We start from the raw sequence: 27,341 nt of genomic DNA on the forward strand, positions 1-27,341 counted from the left end.
AAGGATGAGATGGCCAAGTGGTTTGGGCTCCATATTGACAAAACCTCGATCGATCGCGTCTCATGGGTCCTGGAGACTGCTCGCTTCATGGACCTCACCGAAAAATCACGAAGTTACTATGAAAAGAGCCCAAGAAGACAGTATCCTAGCATCGTCTCCTTTGTTGGGGAAGCCGGAGCAGGAAAATCTACGTCGAGTATGACGTCCACTATCCATATACCCATATATATATATATATACTCTTTCCCTCTTTCCCCATTTTCTCTCCCTCCCTCCCCCTCCCTCTGACTATCTCTGACTATCTCTGACTATCTCTTCAAACATGTCTAAATACTTACAAACGCAGAGGGCAACCACCTGGACACAGTTTGATTCCAAGCAGATGTCGGTAGTGTTCGATTATGCCTTCAAGCATCTTGCGTCCGGTACCGAGACGGCCTTTGACCTCAACCAATGCATGCACCAGATAAGCTTGCCTGATACCCTCGATGGGCAGTTTGCTGAATTCCTTGGCTCTGCTCTTGGTAACAACAGCGAAGCCAATTTCAAGCCAACAGCGGCCGTGATCGCGTCCAGCCTGGTCAGGAATTCGTTACGGAACAATAGGACAGGTCAGTCAGCACAGAGAGGCTCAGTCAAGTCCCGGCGTAGGAGAGGATGCAGGCGCTGACCCGTCTCTTGGACAGATCTCCTTTTCCCATCAGTCGTCTATGACGCAAAACTGCGAGATGTCTGCAGGAGAGCGATTGGTCGCCTTCTTAAGCAGTCAATGACATGCGAATATGTTGACCATTCCTCTGGAGGGAAGTGCGTCAACACCAAGGAGGGCCATGCCAAGGGACACCAGGATGCATCTGGCCAACTGCTGGCGGATGGTGCCTTTGTGGAGAGCGATCTGAGCCCCGAGGCGTTTCTCACATCGGTGGAAAAGGCTGTGGAATCGTATCTACAAGATATCAACGAGAACACAGAGCCTAGTCGCGAAGCACGGCTCCGCTACGCTGCGGATCTACATCGTCAGGCGCTGAAAAAGGTCGGTCAAGAGCCCCGATAACTGGGGGCTGAATTCTGTCCCCTTTTGGTGGTTCTTGGTCCCAAACGGCCTCCTTTCACAAAACACCTTTCGATCAAGTGTCTGCTACGTCTGCCTATTTGGTAAGCCCGAATACCGCCTGCCCTGTCGGCATGTCATCTGCATGGACTGTGTCTCGGATTTTGATCAGTCTGAACTCGGGGTAGCGTATCCGGGACGGGCCACCCACAACGAATGCTTGCTCTGCTCCTCATGTGATGGTGAATCGTGGCCCTACAACGTGGCTGTGAGACCAAGAATCGGAGGACTGCGAGTCCTCTCGCTTGATGGAGGAGGGGTTCGTGGAATTGTTGAACTGGCTGTCCTGCAACGACTCGAGGCGGCCACTGGGCTTGGTTTACGCTTGGGAGAATATTTCGATCTCATAGTCGGAACAAGTGCTGGTTCGTACCTCCACCTCATCGTCAGCGTTGCGCTGCCTAGGTACCATGGAACCTCGGGGGTACTAATTGTTCTTGACAGGGGGGATGATTGCGCTGGGTCTTGGAGTCCACAAGCTCAGCGCATCCACGGTCACGGATAGATTCCGGGCAATTTGCACATCCGGATTCAAGAACAAAACACTCACCAAGAGCAAATACTTTGGCTGGCTGGCCAGGTATTTCCGCGGGTCCATCTACAAGTCAGATATCTTCGAGGAGGCGCTCAAGTCGGCGTACGGATCTGTCGAACTGTTCGGCCTGCGAAACGAGACTCACCAAAGGCCACAGCATCTGGCAAGGGTGGCGGTCACCACCACCGTCGACACGGAGTGCAGGCTGCTCACCAACTACCGCTGGGGAGATGACAAGACGTACCTCGGATCACACTGTCGCACCTGGGGGGCGTAAGTTGGGCTCGGCGTATTCGAGGACTGGTTGCCACCGAACTGACGCTCAGCAGGGCCCGCTGCACTTCTGCTGCGCCGATGTATTTTGAACCCTTCACGTACGACGGCACTCAGTGTCGGGACGGAGGTCTGAAGGCAAACAATCCCTTGCAGATTGCCGTGAATGAATCCAAGGCTATCTGGGGCGAAGGTGTTCCCTATGATTTGATACTGTCCGTGGGCTCGGGATCAGCTCCAAATCCCCCAAAGGAGCCCTCGAGCTCTATAATCATTCCGAGCTGGCTAACAAGCCTCTTTGCTACTCTCATGACGACCATGAATGGCCAGCAAGCGTGGAGACAATTCTCCAAAAACGCTGATCCGCGGCTGCTGAATCGAACTGCTCGGCTGAACGTTGAATTCCAGACACCCCACGAGCCTCCACTGGACGATACGAGCAGTATAGATTGGATGGAGAGCCATGCCAGTAGATACAGATTCCCCAGACAACTCCTAGACGACCCGCACGACGCGTTCCGGCCTACACACTCGGGGAAAAGCGAGACCAGTGCCATCGATAACTTGGCGGACCGGCTCCGTGCAAGCCTGTATTTCGTCGAGCTTGGCTCGGTTACCGAGAAGAAAGACGTCTTCATCATCAAGGGGTGGATCTGCTGCCGCATAGGGCCGGAGAGGAAGGCTTTCCAGAACCTCCTCAACGCCACCACTTCGTTCAAGCAAGCGAGCGGGTCCCTGACGCTGGAGCGAGTGTGGAGGCACAAGCCCCTAAAGCTTGAAATCACCATCCAGCAGCCGGCATCGCATCACCTCGATCCCATCCGCCTCGATGTCTCGTTCGGCCAAGAGTTTGTCACAATCAGCGGTTTCCCCGCGACACTTGATGTGAGTATTGGCGCGGCTACGTATACTAGAGCATGCAAAGGGGGGATGTACTGACAGGACATGCTATGACACAGGAGTTGAGATCCCACTGGGCCTCTATGAATCTGGACGGCTAACAGTAGGACATGCGGCCTGTGAGGGACCGGATGCATCCGGGGTCGTCTCCCATGGGGCTACAGATTGAAGATCTGACCACGTATAGCTAGGATATACGTACAAAATCAATTTTTCAGCGTCAGCCATGTGCGACCGTATTATGTAGAGGCCTCCGTCACCCTTGCATGGGTATGGATACCTACCGTCCTAAAAGTAGCGACATGGTTCCCCGCCATGTCGCATTGCCCTTGTGATGTGCCCTGACACTGCTGATTCCTGCATAATAGAACTGCGAGTCTGATGGATCGCATCCAACATGCATCTCCGCTGCTCGCCCGTGTCCGTACATAAATGGTTGGGGAGGCATTCCCCCATGCTAGGCATGCATAATGCCATGGCAATATCTACGAGTACCTAGTATTAAGCAGGTGTAGAAATACCGGTATGTACGTAGCTGGGTCCTGTGAACGCCACCCAGCCCTTGCCGCTCCATCGCTCTTCTGGCAGCCTTGGCATTGCACTTGGGATGGCGCTAATAGTAGCCAGCACCACGTAGTACTACGGATACTGTGATGTTAAACGGCGTTTGTGATGCGGGGAGGAGCGCCGAGTTGGGGCACTTCCCCCGCGTGCGTCGGCGATGCCCTGATCCAAGGGAGGCCTGATGGTTTATCAAAGTTTGTGTGAGTGATGCCTACTATTGAGAGTAGTAGTATTTTGTTGTCGGCCGGGTGGTGGGGGAGGCAACGGGTGAGACCGGTTGGGATATGTGCGGGACAGAGAGGTTCGGTCACGGGGTCTCGATTGGCGCGCTCATGGCGGTCTCTTGATTGATATTGAGGATGGCATGGATGATGTAGGCAGTGATCCGGGTAGAGTTGGGACCAAGATACATATCACTCGTAAATCGTGGAAGAACTATTGTCAAGTTTGGATCCTGCGGAGAGCCAACACTGGAAAATGACGGCGCCACCAGCATGGGTTCGTGTTGGTCGACGGCCATGTTTTCCAGGGATATACGACCATTGGTCTTGCGGATTCAAGAGGCGGCCAAAACCGGGTGACGGCCATTTCTACTAGATGGCTTCTAGAAGAAGGCCCGATGGGAGAGGCGCATCTCGGGTCCGGAAACCCGGGGGGAGGCGAGCTTTCTCCAGATTCTTTCTCCTCGTTCCCCAGCGCCAAGCAGCTCATGCCAGGGGTCTAATGCTGGGGAGCATACTAACTACATATTGCCTCGTCCGGGACCGGGGACTCCGATGCCGGGGCCGAGCAGGGTGCCGATTGGGCTGGAGGCCAAGCCGGGATGCTGATCTCTTCTCGGAACATGGCCGACCATATATTCCTTGGACAGAACAGGTCCCATTGTGGTGGTTTTCTCGCTGGGGACGAGCAAGACGAGCTACCGTGCTGGACCAGGACGTTCCGCCGGGTTTGGGGGAACTGGCTGGGGGAAGAGGGCGCCCGTACATGATGCGTTCACCAATTCATGATGCGTCTGTCCGCATCGGCATTGAATTGCCGACCCGCTGGGCTTGGCTGCGGTGGCGAGCTGGAACCAGACGGGGTTATCAGAGAATGGCATGCTGGCGGCCAATCGAGGAATATTGGGGGCCGCCTGTTTGGAGAAGCACACGCACTACATAGTAATGGACCAAGAGTGAGGGGGAGGTTGAAATGCGCTGGAATGTCTGAGACATGGTCACCTGTCCACCCAGGCTGCCGGGGGCCGGATCTCGCTGGTAATAGGTGCTGCTGAGAGACCGTCTGTCAGACGGCGAGGCCGATGCTTCTCATGTACATGGCATGCCGGAGGAGCTCAGAGAAGACAAGGGGGATATGCAAGAGGACTGTTTCTGCCAGGATGAAGGATGGCCAAGACGTCATGGGTAAGGTATGTCCTAGGCATCTCTTTAAGCACTGCATCCGGATAATAGTGCTAGCATTCGCATCCATGTGCTGTTGTTGGCCGGGCCCTCTCCCGAGACACATGCAAAATGGTGCACTAGGGACCCAGGGATCGTCCGAAAGCTGGTCTTGTCTCAGAATGCTCCCGCCAGCCCTAAGCCGTCACTACGGGCATTGCGTGCTTGTACGCAGGCGAAGTAAACCCGGGAGACTGAGGGGGAGGTGGTATTGCTCGCAAAGAGTCTCCAGTTCTGCTATGGACCCAGCGTTGGCAATGGCTGTTGGTACCGTTGGCAGGCTGGGGATTTAAACCGTCCATGTCCCGGACGGGGGATATCGTTTTTCAAATTATAAAACACCTACCCTATCCATCTATCCTTATACAGTGATCCACTCCGATAGTCAACCGTCGCCATGGCTGGAGGAGCGGCCATCAACATCCTCAAGTTCAACACGGGCGGGCTGCCCAAGGAGACGCTCAACTGGCGGCTGTGGTATGCCGTCTTCGCGTTTGGGCTGCTGGGGGCGGCGCGCGGCGTCGACGAGGGCCTCATCACGGGCGTCTTCAACTCGGGCGCATTCAAGGAGCAGCTGGGCATCTCCGGCCTGTCTGCCTCGGAGCTGGCGGGCATCAAGGGCACCGTGTCGTCCATGGTGCAGCTGGGCAGCGTGGCGGGGGCACTCCTGTACGAACAACCCCCCCTCCGGATGCTGGACCTGTCAAATGCGCGACTGCTGATACGAATACCCTACAGAGCCTTCACCGTGTGCGACCGCCTGGGCCGCATCTGGGCGACTCGCCAGCTGTGCGGGCTGTGGCTGGTGGGCATCGCCATCTTCATGGCCAACCAGGGCAGCCTCAAGGCCGTCTACGCGGGGCGCTTCATCGCGGGGGTGGGCATCGGCGAGACGGTCGTGGTCGGCCCCGTGTACCTGTCCGAGATCTCGCCGGCGCCGATCCGCGGCCTGTGCACGTGCGCCTTCACGGGCGCCGTGTACCTGGGCATCATGGTGGCCTACTTTGCCAACTGGGGGTGCGAGATCAACATGCCCGACAACTTCAACCGATGGGTGGGTGGTCTATTTACACCTCGTTAATGCATACACTACCAGGGTGAGAAGACTGACAGACAAAAAAGGCCGTCCCCTCGTCCGTCCACGTCATGTTCGCGGGCATCCTCCTCATCCTCAGCCTCTTCACCCTCGAGTCGCCCCGTCACCTGGTGCGCGTCGGCAAGCGGGAGGAGGCCCTGGCCACGCTGTGCAAGTTCCGCGGCCTCCCCGCCGACCACCCGTACGTGCTGGACGAGATCACGGCCATTGACGTGTCGTTCCAGGAGGAGAAGGAGTCGACCATGGGCATGGGCTGGAAGGGCGTCGTCAAGGAGATCTTCCTGGTGAAGCGCAACTCGTACAGGCTGCTGCTGACCAACCTGGCCCAGATCATGGCCTGCTGGTCGGGCGGCAGCTCCATCACTGTTGTAAGTTGTTCAATGGCAAGGGGGAAGTTCTGTATCAGATGTGTAGCAGCTGACCCACGGGTGACAACATCAGTACGCCCCTGATCTCTTCGAGCTGGTGGGCATCGTCGGCCGCGAGCAGTCGCTCTTCTCGACCGTCATCTTTGGCATCGTCAAGTTCGTCGCCGCCGTCATCTGCGCGCTGTTCCTCGTCGACACCTTTGGCCGCAAGCGCGCCCTGGTCACGGGCATCGTGATCCAGACGGTGGCCATGTTCTACGTGGCCGTGTTCCTCAACCTCGTCCCCGTGGCCAACAACGACGGCTTCGAGCCCACGGCGTCCCAGGGCAGGGCCTCGCAGGGCGCCATCGCCATGATCTACCTCTCGGGCGTGGGCTGGGCCCTGGGGTGGAACAGCGGCCAGTACCTCCTCTCGTCGGAGCTGTTCCCGCTGCGCATCCGCGCCATCTGCTCGTCCGTCACCATGGCCATGCACTTTGTCTGCCAGTACGCCACCAACCGCGCCCTGCCGGAGATGCTGCTGGGCGGCGGGGAAGGCCTGACGCCGCACGGCACGTTCTACTTCTTCGGCGTCGTGAGCATCCTGGGCGGCCTCTGGGTCTGGCTGTGCGTGCCCGAGGCGGCGGGGCGGAGCCTCGAGAGCATCGACAGGCTGTTTGACCTGCCGTGGTACAGGATCGGGCTGTACGGGAAGAGCTTCGCCGACGAGTATGACCGCGAGCAGGAGGAGCTGCATCGCGGCGAGAAGAAGGGGGCGGAGGTGGCGCACAGGGAGGAGGCGTAGGGGCGGGAGCTGACATGCAATATCTGGTGATGGGACGTGTCCCCGGGAAGGGGGGAGGAGGGTGGTGGATGTCTGTTGTTGTTGTGTGGTGACGGGAGAATATACTATTTCATATTATATGTCTGATTGATCGTGATTGGCGTCGGGGATACCCCGTGTGTGATTCTATATACATGCATGCTCATAAAGGGGGGTTCTGCAAGTTGATGGCTCCCCGGTCTTTCCATCTGTTGTCGCATCCATCGCTGGTGGATCTGTCTCATCGGATGCTTCACCGACTTGACCGGACTGTTTCTCGGGTCCGTCTTGGCGATGCAAAAGTCGGGGGTGGTCCAGGACGGCTGGGGCGGAGCACACGTGGGAACCCGCCGAAGGTGCTGGTGTAGACCGGATTGATTCCGTCTGCGAGTGGCGGTGGGCTGCAAGTCGGTGTGAGGTGTGAGGTGTGAGATGTGGCCATGCCAATGCGTCGGAGGTGGCGATGGTCATGATTGACCGAGGCCGTGGTTGTTGTTCTGTGGCTGCTGCGGGGTGGCGGAGGTTTGCGTGGGAGCTGCTGGTGATGGTGATGATGTTGATGGCGATGGCGATGGCGATGAGGCAGTGGTGGAGGCGAATGTCTGGGGTGCGTGTATTTTCTGTGCGGGGGGCTGCTGGTGGGAATCGTCTTCGCCCCAGTCGAGGAACATGAAGGCGACAAGCGAGGCCATTCTGAGTGCTTGGGCAGCAGTAGATGATGGATTGGTGGTGGTGGTGGTGGTGTATTAACTAACTAACTAGTTATATGTTCAATGGCTATGGAGGGAGGCCCCCTCTCGACTTATATGCCTCGGTGCATCAGACTCTCACACAGCCGTCTTATCAGAGCATGAGTGCATCATCAAGAATGCATGTCGTCACTGATATGATGTGTACATTCCCATGCTGCGCCGCGTCCCGAAGGGGAAATATGCATCGACTGATGTTGTGTCACTTGTGTCAGACTGCCAGCACTACCAGAGGTATTCTCCGCATGCATCGACACATGCCCACCGGGTCGACGACAGGCCTCGATGGTTGACCCTTGGGTTGATGACCTCCAGGGCCTGGATTATGAATTATAAACTACAACCCAGGCAGATCCGAGCCTCGAAGTAATGTGTCGCGGCAGGGTCGGTCAGTCTACAACTCGAGTCTACATGGTACGGATACAGATACCGTGGCCGTGATTGGCCTGGTCGTATCGGATTATGCCCATCAGCCGCAGCAGGGATGCATCACGTCGCTTGGCATCCAGGTCCAGCTTTGGCTCCAACTTGGCTCCGGCATCATCGCCATCCGTCCACTGAACTGCCATGGCCGGCCTCGCGCCAGACACGCGGCTGGGACCAGGGCCTGGCCGCCAGAAGCGGGCATTCCACCGAAAGGTGCGCACGGGGTGCCAGACCTGCAAGTACGCCTCTCTCCTCTGTCTCATCACCAATGCCATGTATCTGTGGCCGTATTGACAGCATACTTTAGGATTCGTCGCCTTCGCTGCGACGAGCAGAAGCCGGCCTGCTACCGCTGCGTGTCGACAGGCCGCAAGTGCGATGGCTACTCCTCATCTGAGTCCCCGTCCTCCTCCTCCTCCTCCTCATCATCATCACTACCACCCTCCTCAATACTCTGCCCCTCCCCCTCCAACCGACTCCTCCTCCTCCCTAGGCTCAACCCCCGTGAGCTGCGCAGCTACACCTACTTCCTCGACGTCGTCGCCCCCTCCCTCTCCGGCTTCTTCGACGCCGACTTCTGGCTGGCCGAGCTCCCCCGTGTCTGCCACGCCGACGCCGCCATCTGGCACGCCGTCGTTGGGCTTGGAGCCGTCCACGAGGCCGCTGGGGGCCCCCTCTCGTCTGGAGATGCCTCCACCTCGGCCTTTGCCCTCGCCCAGGCCAACGCTGCCATCCGATGCCTCATCGAGTCGTCCTCCCCGCGTCGCGCCGACAAGGGCCGTGCCCTCACCGTCAGCGCCGTCTTTGCCTGCATGGCCACCCTCCAGGGCCATCACGACCAGGCTGCCATGCACCTGCGAGCCGGAGTCAATCTCCTGCGCGAGGTTGACGGGGACGACGGCACCAGTCCCATCGTCCGAAGCCCCGCGGCCAAGCCCTCCCCCCCAGCGCTCCACCCCCTCCCCGTCTCCCTCCCGCCCATACGGAATCTCCTCCTCCGCATGGACATGATGTCCAAGGCCCTGCAGCACGGCGGCCTCGTAGGCTCCGCGCCCCCCTCGCAGATCCTCGACAACAGCATCTTCCGCGTCTGGCGCTCCTACAGGGCCCCACGGGCCCCCAGCACCCTGACCCCCGAGTCCCTCCTCGCCGCCAGCCGCGCCGCCGAGTCCCTCATGAACGGCGTCGTCTACTCCTCCCAGGAGCACGGCGAGGCACTCGGCGCCCTCCTGGCCGGGGACTACACGGCCGAGGGGCGCGAGGCCCAGGTCGCCCTCCTGGCGGCGGCGCAGAGGCCGCACATGCGCGCGTACAGGGAGCTGCGCAGGGCGCGCAGGCTCTTCGAGGCAGAGCTCGACAGGCCGGGCTTTGCATCGCCGCGCGCCTCGAGGGAGCAGCTGCGCGACGCGCTGATCCCGCTGCGGCTGTTCATGGGCACGTGCCGCATGGTCCTGATGGTCGACCCGGAGGAGCCCGATGCGCGGGCCCGGGAGCGCGGGTTCCCGGTCCTGTGCAGGAGAATCATGGACGACGCGCGGCGGGTGCTGGGCATCGGCGAGACGAGGATCGAGGTCGGGGGCAAGGGGCCCGTGGCGTTCACGCTGAACCCGACGACGCTGGATGCCGTCTTCATGGTGGCGCACACGGCGCCGACGGTGGCGCTGCGGAGGGAGGCGGCCGATCTGATGAGGAGGCCGAGGCTGGAGGGGCTGTGGCACACGGTCATGGCGGCGAGGCTGTCGGATCTGGTGCTGGGGAGGGAGCTGGAGGCCATGGGGGCGATGGGGATGGATCTCCAGGGGCAGGGGGGTGAGGGGGACGTGGACGGGGATAGTGGTATCATCAATACGGATATGGGTGGCTTGCATGGGCTGGTGCACATGCCCATGCCCAGCGAGCAGGTGCAGATTCCGGTCATGTGCCGCATTCGCACCATCCAGATGAGCTTCACGGGCCAGAGGACGGCTATGGTGAGGCTGCAGACGTGGGCGGAATGGGCCAGGGGGGACTCGGGGCAGCGGCGTCTGCTGAGCTGGTGAGCATTATCTGGGCGCGGCAATGCTGGGGAGGATTGAGCATTGGTAAAGGCCATCGGGCCATCACTCCACTTGTCCAAAGGGGCTATTGTAGATCTCCGTCATGGTATCATATCGGCTATTCCCACTCCGTTCTGTGGGCTGTTCAATATACACTGAATAACTGAACCAAGTCTATGTGGGAAATGGGATATATTATCATCAGAACCTGGAGGATGGAGCAACACCTCCCCTGTACATGCTCAGATCGCGCCGGGACGGTGGTAGCGCAACCAATTTCGAGTCCGGCGAAATGATTGCTCGCCTGGTAGTAGTAGTACTGCCCAAGGATGCCAGCATCCCGGCAGCTGGAGCAGGTTGTGGAGCACTATGGGGACCTGACCATTCTACAACGGGGAATAGGCCGGAGAAGGGATATAGCGATGCGCATCCAACGTCAAGGCCAAGTGCTTACCCCGGGGAACTGGCCCAGTGGAATCGTGTAATTGGCTCCGCTGCTGGAGACCGGCCTGAGGGGATCCCGCTCTGGGCAAGTAGACCTGTTCTCCCTTTTGATTACCGGTAGTGGTATGGACGGATGAGGTTGGCACGTTGAGAGAGGTTGATGCGACCAGTAACATAGAAGCCGGTTTATATCCAAGAACATAGTACGGATACAGCCCCTTCAGAGCCGCTAGAGGCCTGCTTGGATGACAGCTTGGGATGGCTGCTCTCGCATTTATTCTCCACAACTCCATACCGATGATCCATCATCCACCCCTGGGTCTGCATCGTGCTAATGCCAGGCCTTGATGACTGCCAAGGCCATTGTGCGCCGGCAGTTGGCCACTCTGGTAATATCTAATTTTGAACAGAGTACGGATACACGAGCATAGTTGCAAGAGCCGTTGGGTTGGGGCCACGCTTATCTGCTGGCTACTGCCTACACGTGCCAGGCTGCTGGGCTTGTTGAAGAAGAAGGACAAGAGGTCCAAGCAGGGGTCTATTGCCCCCCGAGGCTCCGACTTCAGGATCCATGGATTAAAAATATCATATGTCAAATGATGTGCGTCAGAATCTGGCCTAGCAGGGGCATCTCCCCCTTTTCTCCGATGCGTCCTCTCACCTTTTGAGCAAGCTTTACGAGCCCCAAGTTCCGACAGGTCGTTCCCCCCGCAAGCCCCCGAACTCTTCTTAACCCTCCCAGCTGCTCACTTCTTTCCTCTCTAGAATGGTGTTCTCTCCCACGACTCATGTCCCCTCCCAGGACAGGACAGCACCATGCCCATCGACCCAAGCACCCTCGACCCCAACGATGCCACCCTGTGGGCGGCTCCGGTGCCCCCCGGCGAGACCCGCATAACGCTGGACCAGCCGACTTCTGCGTCTGGCCTCAACGCTGTGGGGATTGCCACCACCGTCATTGCCACCCTCTGCGTCGCGGCTCGTCTCTTTACGCGTATCTGGGTGGTCCGCAATGTTGGCGCCGATGACTGTGAGCTGCCCGGTCCGCGTATGCTGAAGGGTAACCCGACGTGTCTAACCATGCTAGATCTGATCCTCATATCTTTGGCGCTGGCACTGGCCTACCTGGGCGTCATCATGGCCTGTAAGTGGAATAGATGCAGGGATCCTGTGTAGCCCGAGTGCTGACGAGTTCGCAGCCGAGCCGCTGGGCGCTGGGAACCACATCTGGGACGTTCCCGCCAAGAACTTTATGGACTTTATGAAGGTATCCTCCACTGGCCCATACCGGTATGTGGATATGGATGTAGACTGACGCGGACAGCTCCAACTGACCACGGCCGTCCTCTACTCGAGCTCCGTGTCCTTCTCCAAGCTCTCCATCCTGGCCTTCTACCTGCGCCTGTCGGTCCGGGGTTACTTCCGGCGGTCGGTGTACACCCTCATCGGCGTCGTGGCCGTCTACACGGTCGTCTACGAGTTCCTCATGATCTTCCAGTGCATCCCCGTGGCCAAGTTCTGGAACCAGGCCCTGAAGGGCACGTGCCTGGGCCGCATGATCCCCATGATGGTCCTCAGCGTCGCCAACGCCGTCATCGACCTCCTCATCCTGCTCATCCCGCTGCCCGTCGTGGTGCCCCTGAAGATCTCCACCCGCCAGAAGGTCTCGCTGATACTGCTCTTTGGCACCGGCGGCCTGTACGTCCCTTTTGCACCCGCCCCCGCCCCCCCCCAATATCCATCCCCTCTCTCCGTGCTAACAATGGAAACAAAGTGTCTGCGCCGCCACCATCAAGCGAACCGTCATCCTCCCGGGGCTCCTCTCCGCCGCCGACTACACCTTCGCCGTGCCGCCGCAGATGGTCTGGGGCTACGTCGAGATCAACGCGGGCCTGCTGTGCGCCTCGGTCCCCGCCCTCAAGCCCCTCTTTGTGCGATACCTGCCCTTCATCATCGCCTCGAAGGTCTACTCCCACAGCGGCGGCGGAAGACACTCGGGCGCCACGCCGGGATACGGCTCGCGCCGGTCCAACCACCTCGATGCCCTGGCGACGGTGGGTGGCACGAAGCGAGGGAGCAGGTTGGCTGCTGCGCAGGAGGCGTACGAGCTGCACAGCCGGGATGACGATGCGCGGGCGGGGGACGAGGCGAAGCTGTGGGTGGACGGGAAGGGGGCGAGTCGTGCGGCCACGAGGGGCGCAAGCAGTGATGATGATGATGATGATAGTCTGGGGAGCGTGGAAGGGAAGCAGTATCCGGCGGAAGGGAGGGTGGGCAGGTCGACGGTGGTGACGGCCTGGGGGGAGAGTGATCATGATCGTCCGCGGCTGGGGGGTGGGATCAATGTGACGAGGGAGACCAAGGTGTCGTATGCGAGTAATTAGGGGATTGTAATTTTTTTTAATTTTTTTTTTGATATTTATTTCGTCCAGTATTTCTGCCGAGGCCCCTGATATTGAATGAAGATTCGCGTGGTGTCGTCGTTTACGTAGTCGTCGGCTTCCTCTGCCAAGGCTAACTAGCCTTTATTTTTTGTTCCAGATCGGGTGCAAGGCAAAACAATTAAAATAAAAGAAACCGAGAGAGTGGATATAGTACTACTGTAATAGACCAGAATGCAGAAATTGCAACGTCTTCGGGCAAAGTGATTCTGCCTTGTGGCACAAACACACACGTCTCATTTCCCAGCGCTGGTGTCGCTGCATTTCGTTGGCTCATGGCCTCCGCCGTAAATATTCGGCATGGACCCTGTGATGCCGACGATGGTCGCTGTTGGGCTTCTAACTGTGAATAAATACGGTGGGTGATCTTCTGGTTTTGTTCAATTGATATGCCCCTTCTTCACTTTATTGATCTGGTTGCGTCTAATATTGCCGACCGACAATTAAGACCTGGCAGTCCCTGTGAGATAGTACCCCAAGCACACTCTCCCAGCCCACAATATTGCTGACGACAGCTAGCAACCAGACCCAGGAATGTGCAAGGAGCTGGTCCCGCATACCGTCTTACGGTGCGGGCATCTCCTCGACGAGCCCGCGCTGCTCATCGAATGGAACGACTGCGGCTGCTGCGGACTTGTCACCACATCGCCGAGCTTCTTGGGCCGGTCCACGAGGAGGCGTCTATGTGAGGACTGCAGGGAGTCGAAGAACCGGCGGACGGTGCATCATCGGATGGCGCCGCAGGTTACAGCCGTTGCATGGACCTGGTAGACGGTGGTGGCCCCCACTCGGATCCGAATCTCGGGATCGGGGCCGCTCCGGGTCCGGATACACATACTCATTAATTACTCATTGGCAAGCATGTTGGAATCATGAAGAATGAATAAAATTTGCAAGCGCTGTGCATTTATATGACTGTCTCTCTTTCCCTTAGTACTCGTCCGTCTTGCCGATTAGCGGCACCGACTTCATGACCTCGATAAACGTCTTGGGCGCGTCCTCGGCAAAGAACATCTTGCCGCTCGCCACACTCCGCGAGATGACATCGATCGCGTAAGGGAACATGTCCCTTTCGTACTCTGCCGCGGCCCGGTCCGTCACGCCAAACTCCTTGATCTTGTCCACGAGGATGACGGCGTCGCGCATCGCGCAGTTGACGCCGTCGCCCACAAAGGGCGTTGTGACGTGCGCTGCGTCGCCGATGAGCGTCACGCCGGGCGACGGTGACCAGTTGAGGCGGTCGGTGGGCATGTGGTACATGAGCCACGGCCGGAAGGGGCCCTCGCTGTGCCGGATAATGTCCTGCATGGACTGCGAGTACTTGCCAAAGAGCTTGTCCTGGAGCAGGTACTTCTTGACGGCGTCAATGTCGTCAAAGTCGACTTCTCCGCGAGTCGGGAAGTCCTCGGACTCGAGGATGCCGACGTCGATGCGGTAGTGGCCCTCGCCCTGGCGCGAGTTGAACATGTGCTTGCCGTGGCCCATGGTGACCATGGACCCGACCTTGCACAGCGAGTAAAAGGTGTCGTAGTAGGGGTTCCCAGGGCTGATGGTGGTGGTGAGGAAGATCTGGCCCGCAAAGGCGGGCTGGGCCGTCGTGACCAGGTGACGGAGCTTGCTGAAGGTGCCATCAGCGCCCACGACGAGGTCAAAGCCGGAGGCTGTGGTCCCATCAGCAAAGGTCAGGACGACCTTGCCGTCCGCATCCCGGGCGGAACTCTGGAGACCCTTGCTCCAGACAATCTTGTGCTTGGGGATGGGGGAAATGAGGACGGCACGCAGCTGCGAGCGGTCAATCTCGGGCGCGTCACGGCCCTCACCCCAGGTGAAGACGTGGTCGCCTTCGTGGGTGTAGAGGCGGTGGATGGTGGCGTCGCCGTCGCGAGAGTTGGCCTTGAAGAGGTCAAAGAGGCCGGCCTCCCTCATGACGCGCTGCCCGCTGCCGACGTGGAGGTCAAGGCAGCCTCCTCGTGGCGGCTCGCTCTCGGCACCGCGCTCGTAGATGATGTAGTCGGCGACGCCATTCTTCTCCAGCAGCGCGCCCAGGGAGAGACCCGAGGGGCCGGCGCCGACAATGGCGATCTTGGGAGCCATTTGTGATTTGTTTATCGGGTATCTAGGAGGTGGATCTGAAAAAAAGACGGGAAGGGCCGTGGGGGGTATAGCCTGAGAAGGCACAGGACTGACATGGCCAACGCCGAGGCATGGCAGGCGTCTTTAAGAACGGGGGCTGAGTCCCAGCCATCCCCGCAACAAGCTAGCAACGGCTACCGAGAGGCTGCGGCGAAGCCATTGACAATGTGGATCTTGTGTTGCGGGATGCGGAATGAGAACCATTGGGGTAGTTCACCCGGCGCCTCCGGGATGATGGAGGATGGGGTTAAGGCGGGAGTCACAACAGCTGAAGATAGGGGATATGGGGAACTGGTGCGGAAGAGAAGAGAATGTGGGGCTCAAGCGGAAACATGCTGGGAGTGATGGGGCGAGAGGGAACCGGAGTTTGTTGGAGATGGAGATGAGGAAAGATGAGGTGAGATACGGGGTTAAAGATGGTGGTTGGTATTGGGTGTTGGGGGAGAGTTGTGCACGGGATACGGTGAAGATGGCTCCTGCCTCAACTCGAATGCCCTTCCTGCCTTTAATAGGGTTACTGACTCTGAGTGATGTCAATGTGTTCTTGGAAGGAAGGAGGAAGAAAATAAGAGGCAGTAGCAAGGCACTGTACTGGAAGCTGATAAGCCTACAAACACACACTCACGGACTCTGCCAGAGCAGCATTCTGTTGACTACGGCCAACTCTTTCAGGGGGCATCCCCAAGCACAAATAGTTGCGAGTCTGTTCAGTGGATGCTATACTATCAACTTTGCACATGCGACCCTACTGCGGCGCCTTGAAGTATATGGAATTCTCCCATCGCGACAGGCGCTGTCCAATAACGGGCCTCTTCTTGATGCTGGCCTCGTCCTCGCCGCTGCGCACCCTCGCCAGCCACTCGTCAATGTCGATGTCCACGCCAATGGGGTTCTGCGCGTACTCGTCCGTCTTCATGAACGCGACCGCCTCGTCGGCCGTGTCAAAGTTGTCGACCTGCAGCTCAAACTCATTGCCGTCCGGGTCCAGGTAGTACATGCTAGTGCTCATGCCGTGGTTGACGGGCCAGTGGGGGGTCATGCCCAGTGCCCTGTTCTGCTCGTACTTGGTCGCCAGGTCGGCCAGGCTGTCCAGCGTGAAGGCAATGTGGTAGATGCCCGAGGACGTGCGCCTGTCCTCGACGGCCCCGTGACCCGGGTCCTGCACAATGACCAGCCGGTGGTGCTCGTCGTCGAAGGCGATGAAGGCCGCCTTGGCGTTCTGCAGCACGATGCGGCCCCCGAAGAAGTTGAGGTGCCACTGCACCATGGCATCAAACTTTTCCGGCGTCGTGCGGATGCCAAAGTGCCCAATGGATGAGGGACTAATGAGCTTGGTCATGTTGGCGATGTGGTGATGATGTGGTGATGGAGTGAGTAGCCGTGTAGGTGGTGGAGTAACTGGAGATCACAGAACAAGAGCACGGGCTGGTGTTGTGAATGTGGATGTCTTGGACGACAGGGCTCCAGTCTTATACGCCCTGGAAGACGATGGTGTTTGATCTCATCGTTATCAATCACTCCGAGGAATCGCATGTCAATGTGGATACAGTATGGGCGGAGAGAGTCACGTCTGGTGGTTGCGGAATTGCCGCCATCTCCACCAGGGGCGTTCCCATGGAGCTCCACGGGGCTCCTCACCCAACCCCGAATCTCTGACCCCCGAGCTCCCTCAGATGCTTCCGCAGTCCCAGGTCACGTAGATAGGCAGATGGAAATGGCCTCGGAACATCCTCAAACGTTACTCATCCGTTCCCAAGGCCTTCCCTATTTCCCCCAGAGAGCTTCACAACACCACCCACCATGGCCACCCACGAGACCATCAACCACCCGACCATTGGGCCCCTAAAGGGGATCAAACTGTCCTCCAAGGTCATCCAGTTCCTCGGCATTCAGTATGCTACGCTCAAGGATAGATTCGCCCGGGGTGAGCTGCTGGTCCAATACCCTTCCGCCTGGGGTATCCTGGACGCAACAAAATTTGGGTAAGATTCACCAACAAAATTGACTCCCTAAAACAGATAACGAATAAAAAGACTGATGGAAATCCAGACCCCTCCCTTTGAGCCCCCCTGACGGATGTGAACACGAGCAGAGAATCATCCAGAAGAGCCTCCCCTTCGAGCCCTTCCACCAGTCTGACACGCAGTGTCTCACCCTCAACATCTCTTCCCCTAGCTTAGATGGCTCTAAGAAGCTCCCAGTCATGGTGTTTGTGCATGGAGGGGCATTTGCAACTGGAAGCAGCTCATTCCCTCAATGCGACCTCGGCCCCATCACCAATCTGAGCGTCGAGCTCGGGACGCCTATGATCTGCGTGGGCATCAAGTAAGTACACCAGCCACATTAGGGGAAACACCGCTCAACGTGGCAGTTATCGCGTGGGTGCTCCTGGATTTCTCTATTCCCTAGCCATGAGAGAGGCAGGGTATAAAACCAACAACGGCCTTGACGACCAGAGGCTCGCCCTGCGCTGGATTAAGCATCACATTTCGGGTTTCGGGGGTGATCCCGACAGAATTACCTTTCTGGGAGAGAGCGCGGGTTCAGGTACAACGAAACCCTTCTTGTTATTATTGAGGCACATGCTAACCAGCATAAATAGCCTCTGGGTGTTTTCACCTACACTCCCCCGAGCCCCTTTTCCAGCAGTTCATTGGTATGAGCGGCTCATCACAGCAGCGTCTGAGACGTACCGAACAGGCCGAGGCATCGTACCAGTCTGTCGTGGGAGTCCTTGACGCGGCAGCGCTCTCTCCCAAGGGGCAGGTCCAGAAGCTCATTGAGATCCCCGGTGGAGAGCTTGTGGGCAAGGTTGGGCGTAAGTTCCCCATGGGGCCGCTCATTGACGGCGATATCATCCCCCAGGGGACTACTTTCAGCGCGATACGCAATCAAGACGAGCTGACCAAGCTGTTTCCCGGGCTTAATCATTGCAAGAGGGTTCTATTCGGAGATTGTCAAATGGATGTCCGTATTTCCCCTTCCACTTGAGTCTTAAATAAAGAAAGATACTGATATGAAATGATCCCAGGGCATGGCATTTGGCATGCGAGTCTCAAAGCGGACAGATATTCTGCCCAAGACCATGATCTCCATCCTATCCAAGGTCTTTGATCCCATCAACCCGCAGATCGCCAAGGACATTATTTCAGCCTACGGACTAGACGGAAAGGCTGAATCAAACACTCGCGAGAACCTGGAACCCATCCTGAACTACGGTAACGACGTCATGTTTGCCCTCCCTGCACGGGAGCTGGCCCGCGGGTGGTCTTCATCCAACATCCCCGGCACAGAGGCGTTCCTCTGCCACTTTAACGCCCCGAACCCCTGGGATGGACCCTGGAAGGGTTACGCCACGCACATCCAGGACATTGCGTTTGCGCTGCTCGGCTACAACAACACCCTCTCCCATGGGCAGCGTCTGTGCGCCGAGCGGTATGCTAAGGATATAATTGCCTTTGTCAACGGCACGGAGCCGTGGCCCGCGTATGAGAGAGCTGTCAGGGAGGGGGCCATGGTGTATGATGCGCCTGTGGAGGGCGGCGAGGATAAATCGTGCTATGTACCGGTGGAGGACCCCGAGCGCACGGGGCGTAGGGATGCTCTGTATAAGATTGTGGGCGAGGAGTTATTTGATAAGCTGGTGGATGTGTGGCAGCTGTTTATGGCGGGTCCGAAATAGCTATATCTAAATTATCTCTATATACTATAAGAACCTATCTCTTTTATATATCATCTTGCGTCTTGGTGAGCTTGGTATAGCCCCTGAGAATGGACATGCATTAGCATGTTATAGGGTTTGCTACAATGAATCTCTGATTCATTTTGATGGGTAATCTCTTATGGAGAAAGAATCTACCGAAGCGTGTAAGTGAGTGCAGTTCATCGCCACCGCAAGGGAGGAGGGCTAATGTATGACTTGAACTGATATTCCTCTGCGATAGAATTACATAGAGGAAAATGCTGGAACTGTGTAAATTCTTTTTTACTAGAGCTTGTATGGCTATTACCACCCGTTTTATCTCATGAGCTATAGACCCAGTAGTGCCTTGCCAGTCGTCTTACGACCTTCGAGGTCCTAAATAGATGCGTTAACAGGTCAATAGCGACAGAAGAGTGATTAAAATGACTTACAATATGTGCCTGGGTCGCCTCCTCCAGAGGATAGACCTTGTGGATGCTGACCTTGAGCTGGCCGGACATGAGCAGGCGGAAGAGCTCGCCCGAGTAATGCTCAAACTCCTCGCGTGTTGTGATGTACCCAAAGAGTGTCGGGCGAGCAACCTTGATGCACTTTGGAGAGAGGCGGCTGGGCCGGTTAGTATCCAAATATTGATGCGAGTTGATTGAAAGTCAACTCACTTCAGGGGCAGGGGTGGGATGGGACCACTGGCATTACCGAACCACACAATGGTTCCCTTCCTCTTTACACTTGCGATGCTTCCCTCCCATGTGTCCTTACCAACAGAGTCGTACACCACATCAACACCCCGTCCGCCTGTGATCTCCTGAACAATGCTCGGCCAGTCCTTTCCCTCCTCACTGCGGTAGTCAATGACATGGTCCGCGCCCAGACTCTTAACAAGCTCTACCTTCTCTGGCCCTCCCGCCGTGCCAATCACCTTGGCACCCATGGTCTTGAGGACCTGCGTCATAAGATATCCCGCACCACCAGCGGCCGCATGCAGCAGCACCCAGTCTCCCGCCTTGACCGCGTACGCTTCCTGCGCGAGCGCTAGCACCGTCAGCCCGCTCATGAAGCTCGCCACGGCGACCTCATCGGCCACACCATCGGGGATCCGGACCGTCTTGGCCACGGGCGTAGCCGTATACTCGGAATACCCTGCGTTGCCGAGCCAGACGACGCGGTCGCCGACCTCGAGGCCCGAGGACTCCGTGTTAGGGCCCAGGGCTACGACGGTGCCGGAGGCTTCGCGGCCTAGGACCTCGGGCTTGGGGGAAGGATACAGCCCCGTGCGGAAGTAGGTGTCGATGAAGTTGATACCTGAGACGGTGTTCTTGACAAGGACCTGGCCCTCCTGGGGCGTGGGAACGGGGTGGTTGGTGCGATACTGGAGAACCTCGGGGCCGCCGACTTGTTCGACCACGATGGCCCTCTGTGTTGATGGGATGGACATTGTGAATGTGCTGATGAATGTGCCGAGGTGTATGTGGTTGGGTGTTGAATCATGCAAGTTTGAGAACTTTTTGGCGTGGGGGGGATATTCATGGGATTCGAATTGTCACAGGGAGCAGACAGCTTTGATGTTTCATCGAGCTTTGGAACACGATGGATGGATTCCCGATTCTTGGTAGTGAAGGAGGACCGGCCCCGTTTGAACATGGCGGAGATAATGCGGGTGGAATTGGAAGATCAGCACGAGTACTCCCTCGCCGGGCTGGCGGATTATCAATGTGTATTTCACCGACCGAGGCAATCTTCAATCGGATGCGCTTTCAATTAACAAACAAGAGTTGTGAACTTGCGGGGTGTTCTAGTGTTGCGGAACCTTGCCGGTCTTGGGCGGATATCCCGCCAGCCTCAACGGAACAATGCACAGACCGGAGCGGCCAAATCGAATTCTCGGAACCCGTGTTTTCGGCTTCCCCATATAACGGTAATTGACCTGTGGGGTGAATAGGCATGCCATAATTAAAGCGCTGTGTGCGGAAGAGGGCAGCTCGCCAGACCATGCGAAGCCATGACTCGCAGGACCCCACAATAGACGACTGCGGCATGATGCCGCCCTGATAGACACCTTGGGCCTGTCCGTATCTCAACCGAAATGATACAAGCTGGTCGTCAATGGCTCCCTAGGGAGTACAAGGCCGAATAAGCAGGTTGTAGAAGCTGACGATCGTTCAAGGTTCGGGCTGGAATTCTTTTAAGGGGCTTCCGGAACTAAGCTTTTATGTCCTGTGATAGTTTTTGTAACCACTGCTGTAATTGTGAAGACAGTCCTTGAACAAGAAACAGTGTAGTAATGGATACCATATCGTACGTTACCCCGATCACTTCGACATTACCATGTACAACCCCTTTCAAGATTGCTGATGCCATGTAGATGGGACGCGGACGAGCTCCGGACGAGGTTCTGCCTCGCCATGTCAGACATGTATAGACAAGAGGTCCCCCTCTACGGAGATCTCGTGCGAATCGTGCGCGAGGTAGACAATACCGTCCTGAAGGCGCAGGGAAAGGAGCTGAAAGACCTTCCCCTCCGACATGACCTTGAAAGGCATGGTGCGATAAGGCTCGGCTCCGAATATGAGTTGCGAGTCGCCAAGAGGCTGTTTTCTCTCCTGGGCATGTATCCCGTGGGATACTACGACCTGCGGATCGTCGATTTTCCGCTCTATGCGACTGCATTCCGGCCAACAACTGTTGACTCTCTGAGGAAGAACCCCTTCAGGGTCTTCGTCTCCGTGCTTCGGAAAGATCTAGTCTCACCGGATATCCGTGCCATCGTGGAGGATATCCTCAGCAAGCGGCAACTGTTCACTCCGCGCCTCCTCGAGCTCTTGGACCAGGCCGAGGCCAGGAAAGAGATGACATGTCGCGACGTAGATGATCTCATCACCGAAAGTCTCAAGATCTTTAAGTGGCACTCGCGGTCCACTGTCCCCATCAACGACTACCTGCACCTCAAGAAGGAGCACATGATGATAGCCGATATTGTGTGCTTCCCCAGTGCCCAAATCAACCATCTAACGCCCCGGACCCTCGACATTGACCTCGTCCAGGCCGAGATGGTCCGACAGGGAATGCCGGCCAAGGAGAGGATCGAAGGCCCGCCGAGTCGCCAGTGCGCGATCCTGCTGCGCCAGACAAGCTTCAAGGCCCTGGAGGAGATGGTCATGTTCCACGGTGGGGAGGAGGGGACGCACACGGCGCGGTTTGGTGAGGTGGAGCAGCGTGGTGCGGCGGTGACGGCCAAGGGACGTGCTCTGTATGATGAGCTGCTCACCTTGGCGTCGGCAGACAAGTCACGGGGCCTGGATGAGGCACTGAAAGAGGCCTTCTCTCAGTACCCAGATACCTGGAACGAGCTCCGTGAGCAAGGGCTGGTGTACTTCCGGTACACGGCCACCAAATTAGGACGCAAGTACGCAACTGAGAAGAGAGAACAGGGTCAAGTCAGCATCGAGGAACTGCTGAGAGATGGATTCGTCGAGTACGAGCCCATCACATATGAGGACTTCCTTCCCCTCTCGGCGGCAGGCATATTCAAGTCCAATCTGGGAGACGGCGACGTTCAGGCTTCGAGCAAAGAGGAAGACGGGGGCGTGGAATTGTTGGAGGAGGCGCTAGGGTGCAGGGTAAAGGACCAGCTCGAGCTGTACCGTATGCTGCAGGAGGAGAGCATTGGGGAGTGTGCGAGGGAGCTGCGTGTGGATATTCTGATGGCCTAGACAACTACCTAGGAGCTGAGATTTACTTGGTATCTGCCTGCACCTCAGAATTCCGATTCCAAGATTTGGTCCAATGGCGTGACTGTAGATGGTGGAGCTGGTCTCTAGCTTGGCGGTGGAGGAAGGAAGAGAGGTTGAGGCTGGCAAGAGGAAAGGGCGACAGCCGGGATGCATTAAACTGCCTTGGGTATGGCAATAGTTTTCTTATTAAATGAATAAAAAATATCATGCATTAGTTTCCCAATTATTAAAATGTTCTCTATCTAATGGCGGCCGACTAATTTGATTTCCATTTCCCTGTCTGACTGGTCCTAAAGCTCTTCAGCTAGGTGCACAACACCCCACAACTTTCACTAGCCAGTAGGTAACACCTGCCTCAGCTGCCACTCCCACTTGCATACGCCCACTCGAAACCCTTCGTCCAGGTTCTGAGAGACTCAACGCTCACCTATCTAGAGCGCCATCCACAACACGCCGGGTATTCAGATGAGACTCTTTTCAGTATCTCACCCACGGTGACACATACCCCGCCATGGCCGGTGACGACCAGCCAGCCGCCGTCGAGCCCACCAGCACAAAGCGCCCCCGCGCTGCCGACGACAGTAGTGACCAGGGCCCAGGGAGCAGGAGAAAGGCGGTGCGCAAGCGTGCCGCCCTAGCTTGTGATGAGTGTCGTGTGCGCAAGAGACGCTGTGATGGTGTTATACCCGCGTGTGGCGGTTGCACCAGGCGCAGGTCAACCTGCGTCTACTCGTCAGAAGTTGAGGCCAGGGCCTGGCAGAGCAGCACCATACAGTCGCTGCGGAGCCGTTTGGAGGAGCTTGAGGCTGCCGAAGCCGCCGAGGAAGCATCGTCTGGGGGGCCAACTGCGCGAAATGGGAATGTTGTCCCTCGTGCTTCCACCCAGGCCAGCCCGTCGTCGGTTTCAGGGAGCAGAGCGAGGCGAAGCGAGCCTAGACTGTCCAACCATCAGCAGAGCCATGATCAGAACTATGGGGAGAATTCTCAGCGGAACCATCAGCAGACAGCGACAAATACGCTGCCGTCACCGCCAGAGTTGTGCCGCCCAGGCTATCCCGAGCCACGGAGCTTCGAGAAGCTGATGAGGCCAATATCTCGAGCTGTCAGCCAGCAAAGCAACACCCTGCCGAGCCCCCGCTCGACATCGGCCATCTCCCGCCACCCTCTAGCAACCAACTGCACCTGCGAACGCGTCCTCAGCACCATAAAGTGGTCTCTGCCACTGCGCAGGGTCGCCGACGGCCTTATCGACACCTACTTCTCCCGCGTCCAGCGCATCTACCCCATCCTGCACCAGCGCTCCTTTCGCGAGCAGTACCGGTTTCTGTGGGAGTCAGGTTCTGGCGCCGCACCAGCGCAGTGCTCGGGCCTATGTAGGAAGAAGAACCGGTGCAAACTCCTCGCGGCCATGCTGCAGGCCATCTTTGCACTGGCCACCCTACTCAGGTCCGGACCCCCAGAAGAGAATGCCGCGCAGGCGGATGCCTTCTTCCGCAAGGCCCAGGGCCTCGACTTCCTGGACATTCTCGACGACGAGGTGGGGCTTGAGCTGGTCCAACTGGGCCTCATCATGGGTTTCTACCTGCAGGGGACCGAGAGGTTCTCCAAGTGCTGGAACATCACCGGGGTGACGATCCGTCTTGCCCAGAATATGGGGCTGCACCTGAGCCTGGCCGAGGCTCGCAAGAGGGGGCTTGTGCTATCACGCCCGACCCAGCTGGAGTACGAGATGCGTAGTCGTGTGTGGTATGGGTGTGTCATATTGGAACGGTAGGCGGTCCTATTCTGTTTCTGTTGCTTCGGGGCTAATATCTACAGGGAGGTCTCCATGTCTTTTGGACGGAAACTGATGGGCCCTATTGGGGGTAGGAGTCCTAGACTTCCCGACTCGACTGACGATGATCGTCTGAGCGATGAGCCGGGCAAGTGGAACGCGCAGCCTAATGGCCTGCCCAGTCTCATGGACTCGTTCATCCAGACGGCAAAGCTATACGATATACTCGATGAGCTACTAGACCGAGAGGAGCTACATGAGCCCATCACACCCGTCAACGATTGCAATACATCATCAGGGGGTCCATCTAATATAAGGACCTTGTTGGACCTGGACAACATGATCATGGAGTGGCGGGACCAGCTACCTGCACATCTCCGATATAACCCGAATTCCACCGACTTGGATACGACGGATGCCCTCACGCCCGATGGGCTCCAAATACCCCGTGCCGATCTTCCTATCCAGGCAGAGCGGCTGCATCTCAGGTTCCTACATGTCCGGATGCTGATCTTGCGTCCGGCCCTAGACCAGCTCTTTGAGAGGCAACAGGAGGCCAAGTCGGGGACTGGCGGAAGGCAAAGGGAATCCCGACTTGAGGATGTGGTGCTCTGCAATGTGGCCATGCAGTGTGTCCAGTGCGCACAGGATCTGGTTGTGTTCCTGGATGGTGAGATACGTTCGCAGAACTTTCTGGCCTGGTGGTACAACGTCAGCCGTAGGTCTTCTAGCACCCAGATTGCCAATGCTATGGTTTTGCTTACTATGAATAGACCTGCACAGCTGCGCGAGTACAATATTGATCGGACAGCTTTGCAACTTTGGCGACGGCCGTGCGCTGGAGGAGTCGCTGCCAGCGAGTCTGGATATGTGTCTTGAGGGCCTCTCCCGGTACACGGAGCTCAGCAGCACCAGCCGCAAATCTCTACTTCTCCTGCGGGAATACGCAAAGAGTCTAGTACCGACATCTAACCGTCAAAGGGTGAGTTGTGGAACGAAGCAGGTTTGAGTTTGACAGTCTAACTGACTATATCCACCCACGAACAGAATCACGGCCACCCACTTGGGAATACGAGATATCCACCGCCTCAGGGATGTAACTCATCGTTACAGGGCTCTCGCACTGAACTGGGTGCACAGGATAATCAGCGAGAAAGGACGAGCGCCATTCACTCGCTAAATGGTCCGACAGACGAGCTACCTAGGGAATTTTCCATGCACCCACAGTCAGGTTTGGACGTGGACCCCCTGGAAGATTTGGACGAACATTTTGGGCTCGGAGATTACGGTCGAGCCTCTTCGTGGCCTTTCCTACCGTTCCTATCTCAGCTGGAGGCCATGCCGATCGACTTTGATGCGCCTAATTTGATGGGGTAGGGCAAGATGGAGAGTCACACTCAGCTCCATGGGCTTCGGGTTGAGATCTACCAAGCAGACAGATCTCTCCAGTGGTGCCGGTTATTCAACAAGGCATTGGGCTTTTTTTGCTACCTTTATAAACACAAAGCGGAACCAAGCGAATACTTGCTATTCTCTAGTTTTGAGGTATATACTAATTCGCCGACCACTATGGGTTTTACCTCAACCACTGGCGGAACCATAGCACAGCCGCATTCTTAGCTCTCTCCATACCCGCTCTCTCGCCCGGAATTTTGGGATTCCCCCGCAAGGAAAACCCATGCTCCAGCCCTGGGAAGTACTGGTAGTCGTACGCGACACCCAGCGTGGGGATGACCTGGTTGCTGAACGCTTTGAGCTCCTCAGTGAACATGGGGTCCTTCTCCGGAGCCATGATCTGCACAGGGACGCCGATGCTCTCGATCTCCGTCTTCTCTAGCTTCGTCGGATGCACCGCGGCAACACAGTCAACGAGAGGGTTGCTTTTGTCACCAAGGCGGAAGGCACCCCAGCCGCCAAAGCAGAAGCCGATGACACCCGTACGCTTGTACTGCGAGCGGAGGACCTGAGCGCACTCGATGATCTCGGGACCCCGGATGGCCTTGGTGTTGCGGCCGAGGAATGAGGGGAGGTCGATCTCACCCCAGCGGCTGTGGTCTAGGACGACCTCGGCGGGTATCACCTCGCCGCCAAAGCTGGAGGTGTTAGTCTTCTTGAATGCATCCAAAGGTGGGTTTTGGAGACAGGCAATCTCACATGTCAGGGATGTAGACTGTAGCGCCAACCTCTTCAGCATACTGGTCGGCCAAGACGCGGGTATTGCCAAAAGTCCACCCAAAGAGGTCATGGAGGATCATGATGGCCACGTTCGGGTTTGATCCTGTGACGTAGCAGTCACGGCCGGCGAGCTTTTCGTCGCGACCCTTGGGCTGGGCGTCCCACCGGAAGCCTTTGAGGCAGCAGTCACTCATCTTGAGATAGATTGGAGAGGGAAACGGAGATGACAAACACAGTACAGCGGTCCAGGTATGGCAGGGCTGAAAATAGGATGTCCCAGCTGAAGCATTAATACGAGATGTACGTGTTGACTGCTGGGCCCGTGGCTAGGGGATCTGGAAGGGGGTCTGAAAGAGCGGGGAGAGGGATTGAATGTGCTGAATTACAAATACAACTTCAACTTGGTGCCTCCGCCTCCCGTCGGTTGGGACCCGGGACTACCGGGACAGGGAGGCTATCCCCGGACGGACCCACTACTCCGGTAGAGGCCATCCGCCTTAACTCCGCAGCATCGTGTCTGATCGTCCAATCGATGAGACAGACCCCCTAGGCTCAAGATTACGTGCTGGGCTGGAGGTGCGGTGCCAAAGGGCGTGGTATTTCGGACAACAGGAGTCTAAATCCGAGATTGCGTTTCC

General features: G+C 57.3%; 13 protein-coding genes across 13 annotated transcripts; 9 read left to right on the plus strand and 4 right to left on the minus strand.

Annotated features, from left to right (window-relative positions):
• Positions 1-198: 198 nt before the first annotated feature.
• Positions 199-1,054, plus strand: ACO1O0_009381 (uncharacterized protein; the record flags this gene model as incomplete). The annotated part of the gene is made up of 3 exons (XM_083198730.1): positions 199-203; positions 349-611; positions 687-1,054. 3 exons carry the CDS (start codon positions 199-201, stop codon positions 1,052-1,054), a joined length of 636 nt encoding a protein of 211 aa, XP_083046465.1.
• Positions 1,055-1,521: 467 nt separating this feature from the next.
• ACO1O0_009382 (uncharacterized protein) lies at positions 1,522-2,858 on the plus strand (the record flags this gene model as incomplete). Its single annotated transcript, XM_083198731.1, has 3 exons — positions 1,522-1,535; positions 1,692-1,919; positions 1,976-2,858. The coding sequence occupies 3 exons, from the start codon at positions 1,522-1,524 to the stop codon at positions 2,856-2,858; spliced, it is 1,125 nt and encodes a 374-aa protein (XP_083046466.1).
• Positions 2,859-5,222: 2,364 nt separating this feature from the next.
• ACO1O0_009383 (uncharacterized protein) lies at positions 5,223-7,073 on the plus strand (the record flags this gene model as incomplete). The annotated part of the gene is made up of 3 exons (XM_083198732.1): positions 5,223-5,879; positions 5,948-6,289; positions 6,363-7,073. 3 exons carry the CDS (start codon positions 5,223-5,225, stop codon positions 7,071-7,073), a joined length of 1,710 nt encoding a protein of 569 aa, XP_083046467.1.
• A 1,334-nt stretch (positions 7,074-8,407) lies between these two features.
• On the plus strand, positions 8,408-10,305 carry ACO1O0_009384 (uncharacterized protein; the record flags this gene model as incomplete). The annotated part of the gene is made up of 2 exons (XM_083198733.1): positions 8,408-8,541; positions 8,760-10,305. The coding sequence occupies 2 exons, from the start codon at positions 8,408-8,410 to the stop codon at positions 10,303-10,305; spliced, it is 1,680 nt and encodes a 559-aa protein (XP_083046468.1).
• Positions 10,306-11,562: 1,257 nt separating this feature from the next.
• Positions 11,563-13,130, plus strand: ACO1O0_009385 (uncharacterized protein; the record flags this gene model as incomplete). Its single annotated transcript, XM_083198734.1, has 5 exons — positions 11,563-11,794; positions 11,834-11,890; positions 11,946-12,013; positions 12,071-12,444; positions 12,521-13,130. 5 exons carry the CDS (start codon positions 11,563-11,565, stop codon positions 13,128-13,130), a joined length of 1,341 nt encoding a protein of 446 aa, XP_083046469.1.
• Positions 13,131-14,117: 987 nt separating this feature from the next.
• ACO1O0_009386 (FAD-dependent oxidoreductase) lies at positions 14,118-15,281 on the minus strand (the record flags this gene model as incomplete). Its single annotated transcript, XM_083198735.1, has 1 exon — positions 14,118-15,281. One exon carries the CDS (start codon positions 15,279-15,281, stop codon positions 14,118-14,120), a length of 1,164 nt encoding a protein of 387 aa, XP_083046470.1.
• Positions 15,282-16,065: 784 nt separating this feature from the next.
• On the minus strand, positions 16,066-16,659 carry ACO1O0_009387 (Glyoxalase/Bleomycin resistance protein/Dihydroxybiphenyl dioxygenase; the record flags this gene model as incomplete). Its single annotated transcript, XM_083198736.1, has 1 exon — positions 16,066-16,659. One exon carries the CDS (start codon positions 16,657-16,659, stop codon positions 16,066-16,068), a length of 594 nt encoding a protein of 197 aa, XP_083046471.1.
• Positions 16,660-17,120: 461 nt separating this feature from the next.
• On the plus strand, positions 17,121-17,649 carry ACO1O0_009388 (uncharacterized protein; the record flags this gene model as incomplete). The annotated part of the gene is made up of 2 exons (XM_083198737.1): positions 17,121-17,302; positions 17,415-17,649. The coding sequence occupies 2 exons, from the start codon at positions 17,121-17,123 to the stop codon at positions 17,647-17,649; spliced, it is 417 nt and encodes a 138-aa protein (XP_083046472.1).
• A 329-nt stretch (positions 17,650-17,978) lies between these two features.
• Positions 17,979-19,002, plus strand: ACO1O0_009389 (Alpha/Beta hydrolase protein; the record flags this gene model as incomplete). The annotated part of the gene is made up of 2 exons (XM_083198738.1): positions 17,979-18,287; positions 18,352-19,002. 2 exons carry the CDS (start codon positions 17,979-17,981, stop codon positions 19,000-19,002), a joined length of 960 nt encoding a protein of 319 aa, XP_083046473.1.
• Positions 19,003-19,350: 348 nt separating this feature from the next.
• On the minus strand, positions 19,351-20,458 carry ZTA1 (quinone oxidoreductase family protein; the record flags this gene model as incomplete). Its single annotated transcript, XM_083198739.1, has 3 exons — positions 19,351-19,398; positions 19,455-19,629; positions 19,683-20,458. The coding sequence occupies 3 exons, from the start codon at positions 20,456-20,458 to the stop codon at positions 19,351-19,353; spliced, it is 999 nt and encodes a 332-aa protein (XP_083046474.1).
• Positions 20,459-21,425: 967 nt separating this feature from the next.
• On the plus strand, positions 21,426-22,733 carry ACO1O0_009391 (VOC family protein; the record flags this gene model as incomplete). The annotated part of the gene is made up of 1 exon (XM_083198740.1): positions 21,426-22,733. The coding sequence occupies one exon, from the start codon at positions 21,426-21,428 to the stop codon at positions 22,731-22,733; it is 1,308 nt and encodes a 435-aa protein (XP_083046475.1).
• A 532-nt stretch (positions 22,734-23,265) lies between these two features.
• On the plus strand, positions 23,266-25,905 carry ACO1O0_009392 (uncharacterized protein; the record flags this gene model as incomplete). The annotated part of the gene is made up of 5 exons (XM_083198741.1): positions 23,266-23,444; positions 23,469-24,524; positions 24,633-25,239; positions 25,340-25,510; positions 25,642-25,905. The coding sequence occupies 5 exons, from the start codon at positions 23,266-23,268 to the stop codon at positions 25,903-25,905; spliced, it is 2,277 nt and encodes a 758-aa protein (XP_083046476.1).
• A 199-nt stretch (positions 25,906-26,104) lies between these two features.
• Positions 26,105-26,897, minus strand: ACO1O0_009393 (putative endo-1,3-1,4-beta-D-glucanase; the record flags this gene model as incomplete). Its single annotated transcript, XM_083198742.1, has 2 exons — positions 26,105-26,621; positions 26,683-26,897. The coding sequence occupies 2 exons, from the start codon at positions 26,895-26,897 to the stop codon at positions 26,105-26,107; spliced, it is 732 nt and encodes a 243-aa protein (XP_083046477.1).
• Between the last annotated feature and the right edge of the window lie 444 nt (positions 26,898-27,341).

The sequence above is a fragment of the Amphichorda felina genome (genome assembly GCF_050947745.1).
Source record: "Amphichorda felina strain 45539 chromosome Unknown scaffold_9, whole genome shotgun sequence".
NCBI classification, from domain to species: domain Eukaryota; kingdom Fungi; phylum Ascomycota; class Sordariomycetes; order Hypocreales; family Bionectriaceae; genus Amphichorda; species Amphichorda felina.